At 43.5% G+C, this 15,198-nt stretch overlaps 1 protein-coding gene across 5 annotated transcripts in view; it reads left to right on the top strand.

The window, feature by feature from the left end:
- Carmil1 (capping protein regulator and myosin 1 linker 1) overlaps positions 1-15,198 on the top strand; it is a 278,033-nt gene that overhangs the window by 126,113 nt on the left and 136,722 nt on the right. For all 5 annotated transcript variants that reach the window (XM_027409345.2, XM_027409351.2, XM_027409347.2 and 2 more), the window contains exons 6-8: positions 8,344-8,441; positions 8,777-8,847; positions 9,067-9,140. In XM_027409345.2, coding sequence (XP_027265146.1) covers positions 8,344-8,441; positions 8,777-8,847; positions 9,067-9,140 — 243 coding nt within the window. The remainder of the gene's footprint in view (positions 1-8,343; positions 8,442-8,776; positions 8,848-9,066; positions 9,141-15,198) is intronic.

Genomic DNA, 15,198 nt, shown 5'->3' with positions numbered 1-15,198 from the left:
AGTTCTTAGGGAAGTTTTCCTTTGGAGCACTGCTAAGTGGGGAGTGGCTTGAGGACTCTGTCAGATTCTAGAGAATGTTTGTCAGTATTGAGAATGGGTGATATTAAATCACAGTGAGGAAATGAGTGAGGGCAATAAGAGAGAAAGGGAGTGTGTGATTTTGCAGCATATGATCAGGTATCTGAGAGAGCTGTAATAAACACATGGATGGTCCTGAGAAGGCAAGAGGCTAGATTACAGGCCATTGCTGCCTGCACCTGTCTCTTTGGTAGCCAACATGTGTTTTACTCTTCTTCAATCCCTGGTCCCTGACACATAGGAGGCATTCCACCTGACACCCACCAGAAACACTGTAGGTCAGGCTGGCCTCAAGCTTGGGGCAGTCACAGTATTCTGCAGGTTGAGGTAGGGTTTCAAGATTCAAGATCAGACTGCACAGCCCATACTTGTCCCAAAAAACAAACAACAGACAAAAAGCCCACTTAAATATCTGTTTGACTGTATACAGATGAAACTATAGTTGTCAAATCTGAATTAATAAATAATATTATTCCTCTATATTAGCATACAAAGTAATAGGGTAGTGGCTGTGCAATATGGTTTTGACATACTTTGTGATCCTTTCATGAGTGTGATACGTTTGACGACTGGCTGCTAAGGTTGATGTATTACAACAGTGTTCTCTTTTTTTTGTTTGTTTTCTTGTTTTTTTGTTTTTTTGAGACAGGGTTTCTCTGTGTAGCTTTGGAGCCTATCCTGGCACTCGCTGTGTAGACCAGGCTGGCCTCGAACTCACAGAGATCCGCCTGCCTCTGCCTCCCGAGTGCTGGGATTAAAGGCGTGCGCCACCAATGCCCGGCACAACAGTGTTCTTTACTCTGAAACAAACTGATACTCTTTATTTCTCTATGAAGATCAACATTGATTGAAATGTGGAAAATGCAGTTACTTTGAAGAAAAATGCTTCAAGGGGAATTTATATGGAAAGGAAAGTGTTTTGCTGCTCTGAGATGCCTCTCCCTTTCTAAAGCAAGAGGTAGCATATCATGTTAGGGTGACATCTTTGAAATGTGAACTGGGACTGATGAGATAGCTTAGCAGGTAAAGCACTTGCTGCTAAGAATGTTGATGAGGGTGCACACACACACACACACACACACACACACACACACACACACACACACACACACTTTCTATGTCCCACCAGCCAGCTCACAATAATGATATGAAGACTTATTAATTTGAAAGATTGGCCTATGGCTTAGGCTTGTTCCTAACTAGCTCTTATAACTGAAATTAACCCATACTTTTGTTAATCTGCATTCTACCATATGACTTTTACCTTTATCTTTTTCTGTATGTCTGCCTGACTTCTCCACTTCTGTTCTTCCCAGAGCCCTCTCTGTGCCTGGAAGTCCTTGCCTCTATCGCCTGCCTAGCTACTGGCCACTTAGCTCTTTATGAAACCAATCAGAAGGAATCCTTGGCAAAGACACATCTTCACTGTGTACAAAAAGATTATTCCACAACACACCAGCACCACCACTACCTCCATGCTAAATAAACAAATGTTATAAGAGATGCTTAAATGGTGACTGTTGAGGACAGTCACTGCTTTGGATGTATACAGGGCTGGATTTTTAACTCAGTTATTCTCCATGGATTCAAATAATTCAGAAATATTGCCAGCAGCTTACTGTGAGACATGCATGAAGAGCTGGTATGCTCACTGGAGGTGTTTTCTTTTTGTCTTTTTGCCATGCACAGCAATCTTTCTGAGTCTCATGTAAATTAAATATGTCCAAACTACCATTGGTTCGTCACTAGAGCCAGTAAGGCGTCTAGGGCCCAAGCACATCGTACCTGCTCTCACAGCAAATGCTGTGTGTGTCTGGCTCAAGTTTCTGTTTGCTTATATGTGAGCTGGAATGCCCGTCACTACTCTGTGCTGTCATTTAGCTGAAGGCAGAAAACATGTCACAGGATTTTCTTCTCACACATACATGTGCAGGGCTAGAGCAGCAGAAGCTTGGCTCTTTATCTCCTATGGAAATACATGCACATGTTTTGCAAGGCTCCTTTGCCTTCTGACATCTCAGCAAAAAAAGGAAGGTGAGAACTGTTGAAAAGTGGAACTCGTGCAAGAGCCCAGATGGATGCTTGTGCTGAGCTGCGCTCGGAGACTTCTGTACCAGCTGACTCTTCCCTCCTACCCATCTTCCTCCCCCGGGGTATGAAAGTTCTGTGCTGTTTTTGAAGTAGAAGCCTCTGCTTTCCAAGTTTGCTTATTTTGTTGTTGTTGTTGTTTTATTTTGCTTTGTTTTTTTTTCCTTCTGCGTTCTTAGAGTGTTATTGATGCAATCTGTTTTCTGTTATTATTACAAAGCATCTTAGGCCAGGCATGGGTAAATTTCAAGATTAATTGTCCTTATATTTCTGAGGATGTAGGACCCCATTGTAAGGATTCCGGCACTATGCGGGCCTACCCCTGTCACCAGACAGAATGCACTCAGGCAGTAAGTACACTGGTCAGCATGCAGGTGCAAAGGAACCATTTAAAATAAAGACCCTTGCCTACTTACTGTCTCTTTACCTCTTTTCTCCGCCCCCTTCCCTTTCTAATAAACTTCTCATTTAAGCTCTGTCTGCCTGGCATGTTTATCCCTCCACCTCAGTCATCCTCCCCTGCCATGGAATCCGCCAAGGTTCCCCTCGAGTTTTGTCATAGCACCCATGGACTATGTTACATGGGAAAAGCAAAAAGACAACAAACAAACAAACAAAACCAGAAACAGAGGCAGCGTCATACAGAAGGGGCCAAATAGATGAGGTCTTTAATAGATCCTATCTGGAGAGAAGCGAGTCCCTGACACCGGCATTAATCTTGTCTTAGAGTGTATTTTCCCTCTTTGACCTCATTCCCTTCTACCCAGCCCCACCCCTTAAAGGTCTCACCACCCCAGCATGCCGTACTAGAGACACAAGCTTGGGATGCACACTTACTGCAGATCACACTAACAAATTCATTTCGCCAGCATCTGGCCAATGATTTCTGCATTACTTTCTACCTGTCTTTGCCTCTCCAATCCCTGTCCCATCTGTCACTGTAGGAAAAGCATGCCCTACAGTTCTTCGGAGACAACCCAAGAGTTTTTGTTTTTGTTTTTGGAGACAGGGTTTGTTATGGTACTTTCTCTGTAGACCAGGCTGCCCTTGAACTCAGAGATCCACCGGCCTCTGCCTCCTGAGTGCTGGGATTAAAGGTGTGCGCCACCACCTCCTGGCCTCAGTACAAGAGGAGAGAACTGACTGTCTCAACTTGTCCTTTGACCTCCACACTTGCATCATGGCTTATGTACATATACACATGCACACACACACGCACATAAATAAATGTAAAAAGTATGCCTAAAGAGACGTGAACATAGTCATGCATAATTGTAGTCCAAACACTTTGAAAGCTGAAGCAGAAGAATAATTGAGAGTTCAAAGCTAGCCTGGGCTACAGAGAGCCAAGACCAAGCAAAACATAAGCCCAAAAGCACCCATTAAAGAGATTAAGTTATGTCCAATATAACACATGGGCTATCTTAGAGTTTCTATTGCTGTGATGAAACACTATGGCCAAAAGCGAAGTTGGGGAGGAAATAGTTTATTGGGCTTACCCTTCCACATCCCTGTTCATCATTGAGGGAAGTCAGGGCGGAAACTCAAACAGAGCAGGAACCTGGGGGCAGGAGCTGATGCAGAGGGCATGGAGGAGTGCTGCTTACTGGCTTGCTTCTTATGGCTTGTTCAGTCTGTTTTCTTATTGAACCCAGGACCACCAGCCCAGGGATGGCTCCACCCACTATGGGCTGTGTCCTCCTACATCAATCACTAAGAAAATGCTCTTCAGGCTTGCCTACAGCCCGATCTCGAGATGTTTTTTCAGTTGAGGTTGCTTCCTCTCAGATGACTTTAGCTTGTGTCAAGTTGGTAAAACTAGCTAGCAGTTCAGATAGGCTGAACAACTGTAATCCCAAAATCCAAAATTTAAAGCTTTTGAGAGGCGATGTGATACCACCAGTTGAAACACTTCACCAAGAAATGTGTCTTTGTGTGGTATATGTAATTTCATGAGTGTGTGCTGATGGTGGCCAGAGGAGGATGTCAGTGTCATTCTCTGCCCTTTGAGAGAGGGTCTCTCACTAGACCTAGAGAGTCATTAGACTAGCATTTCCACCCCAAATGGCACATGCTGTCTATAACCAGGTCTTTCCATGAGTACTGGGGATTTGTTTTCTGTTGTTTTTTTATATATATAAAATTTATTTAAATTAGAAACAATCTTATTTTACATATGAGTCCCAGTTCCCTCTCTCTCCATCCTCCTATGCTGCCCACCAACCACCTCATCCCATCCCCCATCTACTCCCCAGGAGATCATCAAAATTTGTCAAGTCATTTGGGGCAGGGTCTAGGCCCTAAGGGAGTATCCCTCCATGGGAAATGGGCTCCTGAAGTCTGTTTGTGCACTAGGGATACATCCTGGTTCCACTGCCAGAGGTCCCAGTGCTTCTAGCTAACACCTATGTTCAAGGGGCCTGGTTTGGTCCTATGTTGTTTCCCCAGCAGTCAGACTGGGGTCCATGAGTTCCCACTTGCTCAGGTCAGCTGTTTCTGTGGGTTTTCCCAGTGTGGTCTTGACCTCTTTGTTTGTCACTACTCCACCCTCTCTGAAACTGGATTCCAGGAGTTTGGCTCAGTGCTTAGCTGTGGATCTCTGCTTCTGCTTCCTCAGCTACAGGATGAAGGCTCTAGGATGGGTATATAAGGTAGTCATCAGTCTCATTATAGGGGAAGGGCATTTAAGGTAGCCTCTCCATTATTGCTTAGCTTCCTAGTTGGGGTCATCCTTGTGGATCTCTGCAGAATTCCCTGGTTCCAGATTTCTCTTTAAACATATAGTGGCTCCCTCTATTGATGTCTCTTTTCTTGCTCTCCTCCTATTCATCCCCCCACTCAATCTTCCTGATCCCTCATGTTCTCTTCCCCTCTCCTCTTCTCCCCTCCTCTTTCTCCTACTTCTCTCCCCCTCCCCTAATGCTCCCAATTTTTTCAGGAGCTCTTGTCTCTTTCTGCTTCACTGGGGGACCATGCATGTCTCTCTTATGGTCCTCCTTGTTTCCTAGCTCTCTGGAGGTGTGGATTGTAGGCTGGTAATCCTTTTCTCTATGTTTAATATCCATATATGAGTGAGTACATACCATGTTTGTCTTTCTGTGACTGGGTTACCTCACTGAGGATGGTTTCGTCTAGTTCCACCCATTTGGGTGCTGGGGTTTTGAACTGAGGTCCTTGTGTTTTGTGCACAGTCTTATCCAGTGAACCATCTCTTCAGCTCCAACTACCATAAACCTGTGCACAAAATTATATAAAAACACTGCATAAACCTTTCTTCATCTCTGGCCTTGGTGGCTCAAAGCTTCCATTCAAGTACCTGGGAAATATGAGGAATTCCCAAGTCCACGCTCCCCCACTCGTGGTTTCTGTGGTTTAGGGCTGAGACATGCTGGGCCATGACAGTTCTACTCCCACTTTCATCAATCCTCTTGCTGAAGGGACCAGACCCTCACCCAGCCCCCTGCCTTAGTAGCCGTGAAAGGCTGCAGAAAAGATCCAACAAGATGTAGGCCTTTGACTTAGCACATGTTGCTGAGTTTCTGGTCTTCTGAAATTCCCAGCCCTGCCCCAGTCACTGTGACAAGGAACCAATCAGAAGTTAGCTGGCAAGCTCTGGACATGCTTTATGGTAACAGTGTAACAGTGGCATACAGAGCATAGCAGCCACACTGGAAGGGCCTGTAGGCCATAGAAACCAGTTGACCAATCAACACAGGACAGACTGCCCAAGCCCGAGAGTGCACCAAGTCTGGGACTCTTGTGGTCCCTTAGACACTCCCCTTGCTCTATCCAATAAATTCCCTGCCTCGAGGTTTCCCCTGGTCCTTCTCACTCCAGCCACCATGTGGAACCCACAGAGGGCCCGAGTTAATGCAGTTAACTCATTTAATTAATAAAGACTCTTTGCTTTTGCATCGGGAATGGGTCTCTTGGTGATTTGGGGGTTCAGAATTTGGGCACAACACTTGCCTTTCTCTCCTAAGTGCTGGATGCAGGTGTGCACCACCCTCACCAGCTTGTCTGTTCCTCTTGATAGATTTCTAGCTTGGAGAATGTATTAGTAACTTTTCTGTTGCTGTGATCAAATACCACGACTCCAATCATTTTATAGAAGGAAGAGTTTATTCTCACTTATGGTCCCTGAGTGGGAGATCCCAATGGCAGAGAGTTGTGGCAGCAGGTAATAGGAACAGGAAGCTGAGAGATCAAATCACTAACCACATGCAGAGAGAGAAAACTGGGAGTGGAGCAAGTTCCTCGAGTCTCTAAACCTACCCCTAGGTACTTCTCCAGCCAAAAGTGCTGCTAGCTGGGAACTATGTATTTAAATGGATTAACCCTGGTGAATATTTCTCATTTAAATCACACTGGCTGTCTCATTTGAATCACAAGCGGCTTAGCATTGTCACGTGTGCCTTTAATAGTAGCACTCAGAAGGTGTGCTGGCTAGTTTTATGTCAATTTGACTGAAGCTAGAGTCTTCAGAGAGGAAGGAATCTCAATGGAGAAAAGGCTTCCCTTAAACCAGGCTGCAGGCAAGCCTGTAGGGCATTTTCTTAATTCTTGGCCTCTGCATCAGCTTCTACCTCGTGGTTCCTGTGTGGTTTGCCTTCCTGTCCTTACTTCCTTTCGTGATGGACTACAATGTGGAAGTGTAAGCCACATAAACCCTTTTCCTCTCCCTGTTGCTTTGGTCATGGTATTTTAGCACAACAATAGTAATCCTAACTAAGGCAGGGGATAGAAGTAGGCAGATCTCTAAGTCCAGTGCCAGTTTGGTCAATGTTCTAAGTTCCAGGACAGTCAGGTTCACATAGAGAGCTTCTCTCCCAAAATAAAACAACCTCACTACAGCAAACAAATAGTGTGTGTGTGTGTGTGTGTGTGTGTGTGTGTGTGTGTGTGTGTGTGTGTGTGTGTACATTTTCTGTGGATTTTGTTGACAACCTTCTTTGGAAGTAGGCCCTAACACAGCATAGGTCTTTAGTCAGTGTTTGGATGGATTCATAAGTTGCTTACTAAATGATGATGTGGTCATGTTCACAACATCAGCTCCCATTTTAGACATTCTACCATGTTCCAGTTGTTGTTCTAAGTAATGTGTTCATTTCTGTTCTCACAGCAGCCCCGAGATATGAATTTCCTTGTTTCATCACTTCTGTGTCATGAATAATGATAGTTTGGGGAGGCAGGCTACATTTTTGTTTTTGTTAATTATGTGTTTGTGTGTCTGCATGTGTGTGCAGTGCCTGCAGAGACCAGAAGAAAGTGGCGAATATTCTGGCTGGAGTTATAGGTGGTTGTGAAATGCCCAATATGGGTGCTGGGAACTCCAGCCCTCTGCAAGAGCAATTTGAACTCTTAGCTGCTGAGCCATCTCAACAGCCCTGGGATTCATTTTTATCCACTATGTGAACAGGCAGGAACTTTATTAGCTTTTGAGGAGGAAGAGAGATAAGAGGAGTAGGATCCAGGCATGGCCTCAAATGACCCACAGTCCCTTAGCACAGAGCCAAAGGACCTCCTACTAAAACAGAGATGACCAGTCTATTGATGAACATTTGCATAGGGTACTATGGATTGACTTAGAGAATTGTTCTTTAATTCTAAGAAGCTGGTCACCTGTATTTGATAGAAGTACAATATAATAATTCATTAAATATAGCATTTCTTACTTTTTGAGACAATGTCTCATGTGATCCATGCTGTCCTCAAATTCAGTATGTAGCTACAGATAACTTTGACATCCTCCTCACTCCGCTTTTCAAGTTTGGTATTATAGGTGTACAATTCCTTGTGGCTTATGTGGCACTGGGTATGGAACCCAGAGCTTTTTGCATGCTAGACAAACACTCTACCAACTGAGCCACACCCATTACCCCTATCCCCTAGAGCACTATTTTCTAAGTGTTGTAACAAAAATTTCCCGTTAGAAAACAACAGGGAAAATAACTCTTAATGTCTGTATTTGTAAGAGGAAGCAAATCAAAATATTAATACGTTCCTATAAATTGTCATTTCCCTACTGCCCATCTAATGGAATTATTTTGACCAGATTTGAAGTAACACCCATCTTTGTTTAAAGCAAACAAGCAAAACACATAGTACAAAATAAATGTCTATATACTGTTCCAAAACCACGAGCTTTGAAATGTGTTGTTGGGGTTAACCTTTCAGGAGAATCATGAAGAAAGTCTCCATGGAGCCACCTGAGCGCCTGGCCAGTCTCCAGGCCCTGTGGGACAGCCAGACCTTGGCTGAGCCAGGACCCTGTGGTGAGCATGCATTTTAAACTAAAACATAAGGGGTTGGATGCCCGTCCCCCTGCCAGGAAGCTGAGTCTATTCCTGGTCTGCTACTGTAGAGTACAATTAGTTCAAGGTGTAATTAGCATGCACAGACTTTAGATTGGTGGACAGAAGTCCTATATTTAAGCCCGACTGCAGCCTGCTGTGTATGCACCGCAGAGCTGGGGAGAATCCTTGCTGCTTCTCTAGATGGGAAAGATAACTCGATTGCCAGCAGCTGCCAGATTGAAGCTGTAAACTGTGATGTAAAAATTGTTTTCCTGCAAACCTGTCAATATCAACATTTCTGCTTCATGCTTCAGGTGGGTTTTCACAGATGTATGCCTGTGTGTGCGACTGGCTGGGGTTTTCATACAGGGAAGAAGTACAGTGGGTAAGTGAGCCTCTTCATCTGCGTGCACACATACCTGGCACACAGTATATCCACATCGGTTCCCCCTCCTCCCTCTCTCCCACCACTCATTTTATTTTGACTACCATCTTTCAGGTTACTCCAAAAGCTGCCTGCGTCCTTATGCAGTTCTCTGAGGTTGTCTGGTTTCTCTGTTTCTGCACATGGATTTATTTTCTAACCGAGTTTTGCTTTAAACAGGATGTGGATACAATTTATCTGACGCAAGACACCAGGGAATTGAATTTACAAGACTTCAGTCATCTTGAGCACAGGTAAGCCCCATCTTTCTGCCTTTCCTTTATCCCTTCCCTGTTCTCAGGACTGCCACTCTTTGTTGTTACTTAGGGACAAAGGTAACGTTCAGAGAACCCTGTTATACAGGGAGCTAACAAAGTGTAAGAAGCCTTGCTTATCACCGCAGATGGTCTGTGGAGGTGCTTCTGTGTACCCAAGACTAAAGTCCATGTTTGGAAAATGCCCTGACATTTACTGTGGATGTAGCTTACAAAAGCCCATTTGGGGGCTGGAGAGATGGGGCGCCAGTTAGAGTACATGCAACTCCTGGAAAGGACCTAGATTCAGTTCGTAGCAGCCATTTGGGGCAGCTCATAGCTGCTTGTATCTCCAGCTCCAGCAGGGTCTGATGCCTCTGGCCTGAGAGGGAACCTGCATATACATGCATACGCATGCACATAATTGAAAATAAATCTTAAAAGTCCGTGGACCAACGCTATAAAAAATATAATACTGTTGTTCCAAGTCACTACTTTATAATAGTATTTCTGTGGTGAAATTTATTCTTCATTTCTAATGACTTTTTGTTACAACTTCCTTATTCCTGGGGACTTACTCCTTTATATGTATGCACATGCTGGGGAAAACCAGTTTTGTCAATATCTGCCTGGCAATATTGATAATAAAAGCATGTTGTAAGTAATTTGAAAGACTTTTCCACCGTTTTTCACCCCTGCCCTGAATAGGAAAAATAGCATTGTCGAGAGATAGCTGAGTGGATAGAGTGCTGGCTATGCAAGCAGAAAGACCCGAGTTCAAATACCAGAACCCACATAAAAAGCCAGATGCCGTGGAGACCCTAATGGGAGATGGAGAAAGGCAGAGACAGGAGAGTCCTTGTGGTTTGGGCCAGGTAACCTGGTACACTCGGTGGCAAACAGGAGACCCTGTGTCCTGATTTTATTTTTGTTGCTTTGATAAAATATCCAGACCAAAAAAGCAGTTTTGGGGAGAAGGGGGTTGTATTAGTTCACAATTCCAGGTTGCAGTCCATCTTTGGCAGGAACTGAAAACATCCAGTTACATCACAGCCACAGATGAGCAGAATGAGATAGCTGCATCCCTGGTTCATGCTCAGCAAGCTTTCTGTGCTATCACACAGGGCAGGGCCAAAACCGTGAATCAGTGCCACCCTCATTCAGAGTGGCTCTTCACAGCTCAATTAACCGAATTCAGAAAATCTCTCACAGGCCAGTCTGACTTAGGCATCCCTCATAGAGTTTCTCTTCCTGAGTGAGTGTAGAGTGGGGCAAATTGGCAATTAAAACCCTGGCTTAACCAAGACGAAAAGTCAAGAACCAACACCAGAGATGTCCGAACACCACATACATTAAGATGTGGCATGTGAGTGCAGTGAAGTGACTGCATCATCTTTTAAATTTAGAAATTATTAGCTCCTCCTCAATCTGAGTAAAAATGGTCTTTTTTTTTTTTTTTTTTTGGATGTTCAGTGAAAGGGAACTACTTTTGCTAACAGCTTTCAGTAGCTCATACTTTGTACTAAGACAATTATCTCTTTGGGATACTAGAGAAGAATTTTGTATATACTTCCCTCTTTATAACACTGAATATTGAAAGGGATTTATGCAGGTGACTAGCTATCCTAAGAGCAGCTTCTATTTCTTCATTAAGAGCATTCCTAAGCAAAAGTGGCATTTAAGACCAAACAGTCAGTGTGGCGATGGGGGTTAGTGGCTGCAGAGCCTGGTGGTGAGTGTGACCGTGGGGTTGAGTGTCTGCAGAGAATGGCAGGGTCCTGCTTTGTCTTTCAGCTGTTGCTTTTGCAACACATGCAAATGGCAACATGGAAGAAAGGAGTTGTTTTTAGCATTATTATGAAATCGTTTGAACCTGTGGATAAGTCTCCAGGACCCCAGGAATGAATGGACCATAATTAGAAGGCATATGGCCTGCAGAAGGGGAGATACTGTAGGGCACTTTAATGCATGACACTTTTTTGTGTTTCATTTCTGTGTTGCATCCTCAATGATTGTAGTAGGTTATACAGCTTGGTGCCGAGCTTTGCTGCTCATCCACTGAATTAGTTGCTCCACTAGGCCTCAGAGGGAAACTAAGAGAGCCATGTGATGCAGATGCCTACAATATATAGCAAAGTAGCTGATACCAAGAACTATTGTTAGGACCACCAGACTTTTCCCTGTAAGTGGATTTACCCATTTCAGCGGTGGAGAATTTTCTGTTTGTAAGCACTGAGTTAGTGGGATAGATGAAGATCACCTATTCTCTTTTGCTCAGTTAAAGAATTAAAAAGTACTCTTTTTTGGCCACATGCCACGGCACACGCTTTTAATCGTAGAATTTGGAAAGCAGAGGCAGATCTCCAAGGCCATCCCAGTCTACGTAGAGAGTTCTAGGCCAGCCAAGGCTATATAGTGAGCCCCTGTGTCAAAGAAATAAGATAAAATAAAAGGTCTCTTTTCATTATGGACCATCTCATCTATGCCGGGTAATAATTACTTTAGACTCTGTGAGCCAGACAGTTGCTGCTGCAGTTACAGCAGGTCCTGACTGGGATGGTTTTACCTAAGGATCTCATCACTACATAAGGATGCGAAAGCGATAGTCACTCTCAATAGAAACCATTCTGCAGATTTTCATCTTTGAGCTTTTTCTGGGCCAGGGTTATGTGGTTTAATTCATTCTCTCCCATTCATGTTCATATTCATTCATAGTTTCTGTTTCCCCCTCTTGCTCCACTGCCCCTCCTCACCAGCCTCTTTTTCCTTTTCTTGCCTGTGGCACTTGTATTCAAGGCCTGGCTTCCTGCCCTCGTTGCCAAATAAACATTAAAGTATGGGCTTCAGAGTGGTCCTGCTGGACTCCTCCTGTTAGTCCCTGGAGAGGATTAGTAATTAGGAACTGCTGGGAAAAATGCCTGCTTAGTTATTAGATTTAGGTTCCAATGTTTTATTGTAGTGTATTTAGTTTGCTTAGTATGCTCTTACAGTTGGTCCTGTCTTAGTTAATGCCGTGCCAAGAAGAGGCAGAGATTGAAAAAAAAAAAAGAGCCTCCTTACCCATTTCTCATGGGGTGTCTGGAAGGGCTTCGAGCCGACGTGTTAAAAATGTAATTATACTGTAATTTGACATGGCACGGAGTGATGAGGGCAGGGGCAGTGTTGCCAAGGAAGAGGAGAATATATAGCATTGGACACATTGACTTCTCTGCTTCCCAGAAGACTTTTAAGAGGAGCTCATCTCATTAGTCCTCTGAGGACTAGTTGGACACGCACCATTGAGTTTGAACTCGGCCCGAGAGAGCCCTTCCAGCTGATTCATGCTCTTGTGTTGTCGTATTTCTTGGTCATGAAGGTGACATTCTTGAACAGGGAACCAGCAGGAATGAGTTCTAGAGCAGCTTATATATGTGTGGTAAGGTGGTTCTGAGGTCATGGGGATAGTGTTTTATTCTGAAGTTAATATTTTAGTACTATAGCACATGTAGGTGATTATAAGTAAACTCACACAGGGTACATTTATAATCCTTGTTGTTAGAAATGAATAATCAGAAGATTAAAAAATTTTAAATCTATTATTTGGAAGTATTTGTATATGCACATATGCCATATGTGGTGTGGGCATGTGTCAGTGAGTATACGTAGAATACAAGGATAATTTTGTGGAGTTGGATCTTTCCTTCCGTTTTCTAGTGGGTTTCAGGAATTGGATTCGACTTGTGAGGCTTTCATATCAAGCACCGTTACCTGCTGAGCCATTTTCCAGCCCAATATCAGAAGTGTATGTTTTGTTGTTGTTTTGTTTTGTTTTGTTTTTTTAAGACAGGGTTTCTCTGTATAGCCCTGACTGTCCTGGAACTTTCTCTGTAGGCCAGGCTGGCTTTGAATTTACAGAGATCTACTTGCATCTGCCTCCTGAGTGCTGGGATTAAAGGCATGTGTCACTCCCACCTGGCTATCAGAAGACTGTTTTAAAGACTTCTCTGACACCCTGAGGGTATCTGAGGACTGTTTCTGTGAGATGCTGTCCAGTTAGTAAGCTCAGAGTGTACAGGACATATCTCTGTGAGCTAGGAAGCCAGGAAGGCATCACTCATTTGCAATACCCCCCCCACCCCCTCTCCAAGACAGTCTCATGTACCCCCGGCTAGTCCTAAACTCAGATGTGTAGCTGAGGATGGATGACCTTGGAGTTTTCATCTTGCTCCTACCTTCCAAATGCTGGTTTATAGGCATAATCCAGTTTATGTGATACTAGAGCAGGAATCTAGACCTTTCTGCATGCTAGGCAAGTACTCTGATATCTAAGCTACAGCCCTAGCTATTTTTAAACTATTTTTCTGATTTTCACATGTGTGTACATGTGTGCATACACATGCATGAGTATGTGGAGGCCCAAAGTTGATTTGGACATCTTCCTCAATCTTTCTTTGCTTTATTCTTTGAGGCAGGGTCTCTTAGTTAAACTCAGGGCTCACCCATAAAACTAGTCTTTCTATCTATCATCTTCTGGGGAATTCTGTCTCCAGCTTAAGAGGCTGAAATTACAGGTGGATCTCCACATCCACCCAGTATTTAGGTGGGTGCTGGCAGTGTGAACTCTGGTATTATTCCTTGCACATTAGAACCTTAACCACTCAGCCATTACCCTAGTTTTAAAGCTCTCCAAGTTCCATTCTTGAAGTAGATATGATGGGAGATAGTTTGTTATTCCTAGAAAAGCTATCCAATCACAATGCCAGGAAAACAGTACCATTGTTGCAGAGTTTCCCACAGCCTTTCCGTGTGTGGCCACTATGTATGTACATAGAGTGTAAAGAGTAGCAGGATTTGGTGTTCCCACAGGTCACTTTTCTGGGCCTTTGCTTACTTGTTAAGTTTATTAGGAAGACAACTTCCCTCTTGTGTGAGTATACTCAAAATTCACATGCTGCCCCTTGTTGGTGTTCTGTGTTTGAGCTCTTCCCATCTTGGGCATCCTGGAACTTGCTAGACATCTCTCACACTTGGTGTCTTTCACACCATCTCTTTAAAAGTCTCAGTGTTCTTAAAGTTTCAGGTAGAGATGGCAGGAAAGGTAACAGAATAGAAAAAAATTTGGCCTGAAAATAGTAGCAGGAAAAATGCCCATGAGGTCACACAGCTCAGAAACTAATGTCTCATAGGCTGCCTAGAACCTAGGGCAAGAAAGACCTTTACAAAAGAGCTGGATTCCAACACTCTTGCCAACTTTATCTTCATATTCAACTTCTTACTCATTGCTCAAATATATTAGTATCATAATTCAGTTTTTGTTTTGTTGAAACAGTATCTTGTTGTGTAACACAGGCTACCCCCAAAATTGTGATTCTCCCATCTCAACCTTTGAGTGCTGGTCTTACAGTTGTGTACCATCATGCCAGGCAAGTAGTTTATTTTTAAGTTGAAAACAACAAGAAAACTTCAAGAAGATAGTGGCACTCTGATGTCAGGAATGCTGTCAAACTCCTATGCTTAAGCAATTCTCCTGCCTCAGCCGGTTGCCGGTTACCCTTATACTGAACATTTTAATTTATATTTATTTATTTATTTATTTATTTATTTATTTATTTATTTATTTGGTTTTTTCCAGACAGGGGGTCTCTGTATTGTTTTGGAGGTTGTCCTGGAACACACTCTGTAGACCATGCTGGCCTCGAACTCAGAGATCCGCCTGCCTCTGCCTCTCCATTGCTGGGATTAAAGGCGTGTACCACCAATGCCCGGCTTTTAGTTTATTTTTATTGGACAATAAAAAGTAACAAAAGTAAGCTTTTGTTATTTGAGTGATCACTTCCGAATACATTGTAGTGGGCTGAAGATGTAGTTCAGTTAGTATGCTCAAAGCCCAGGGTTCAATTTCCATCACCACATAAAACTGGGCAAAGAATCCCAGCTGGGTCAGGAGGACTAGAAATTAGGCCATCCTTAGCTGCATGGCAAGTTTGAGGCCAACTTGGGTTACGTAAGACCTTATCTCAAAAATACAAACCATAATACATCTTGGTATTGACTGGGAGATGAGAAAACAAATGATTGG

The sequence above is a fragment of the Cricetulus griseus genome, chromosome 3, assembly GCF_003668045.3.
Source record: "Cricetulus griseus strain 17A/GY chromosome 3, alternate assembly CriGri-PICRH-1.0, whole genome shotgun sequence".
In the NCBI taxonomy this organism is placed as follows: domain Eukaryota; kingdom Metazoa; phylum Chordata; class Mammalia; order Rodentia; family Cricetidae; genus Cricetulus; species Cricetulus griseus.
The sequence above is the reverse complement of the archived record's forward strand: the minus strand, read 5'-3'. Positions and strand labels throughout refer to the sequence as shown.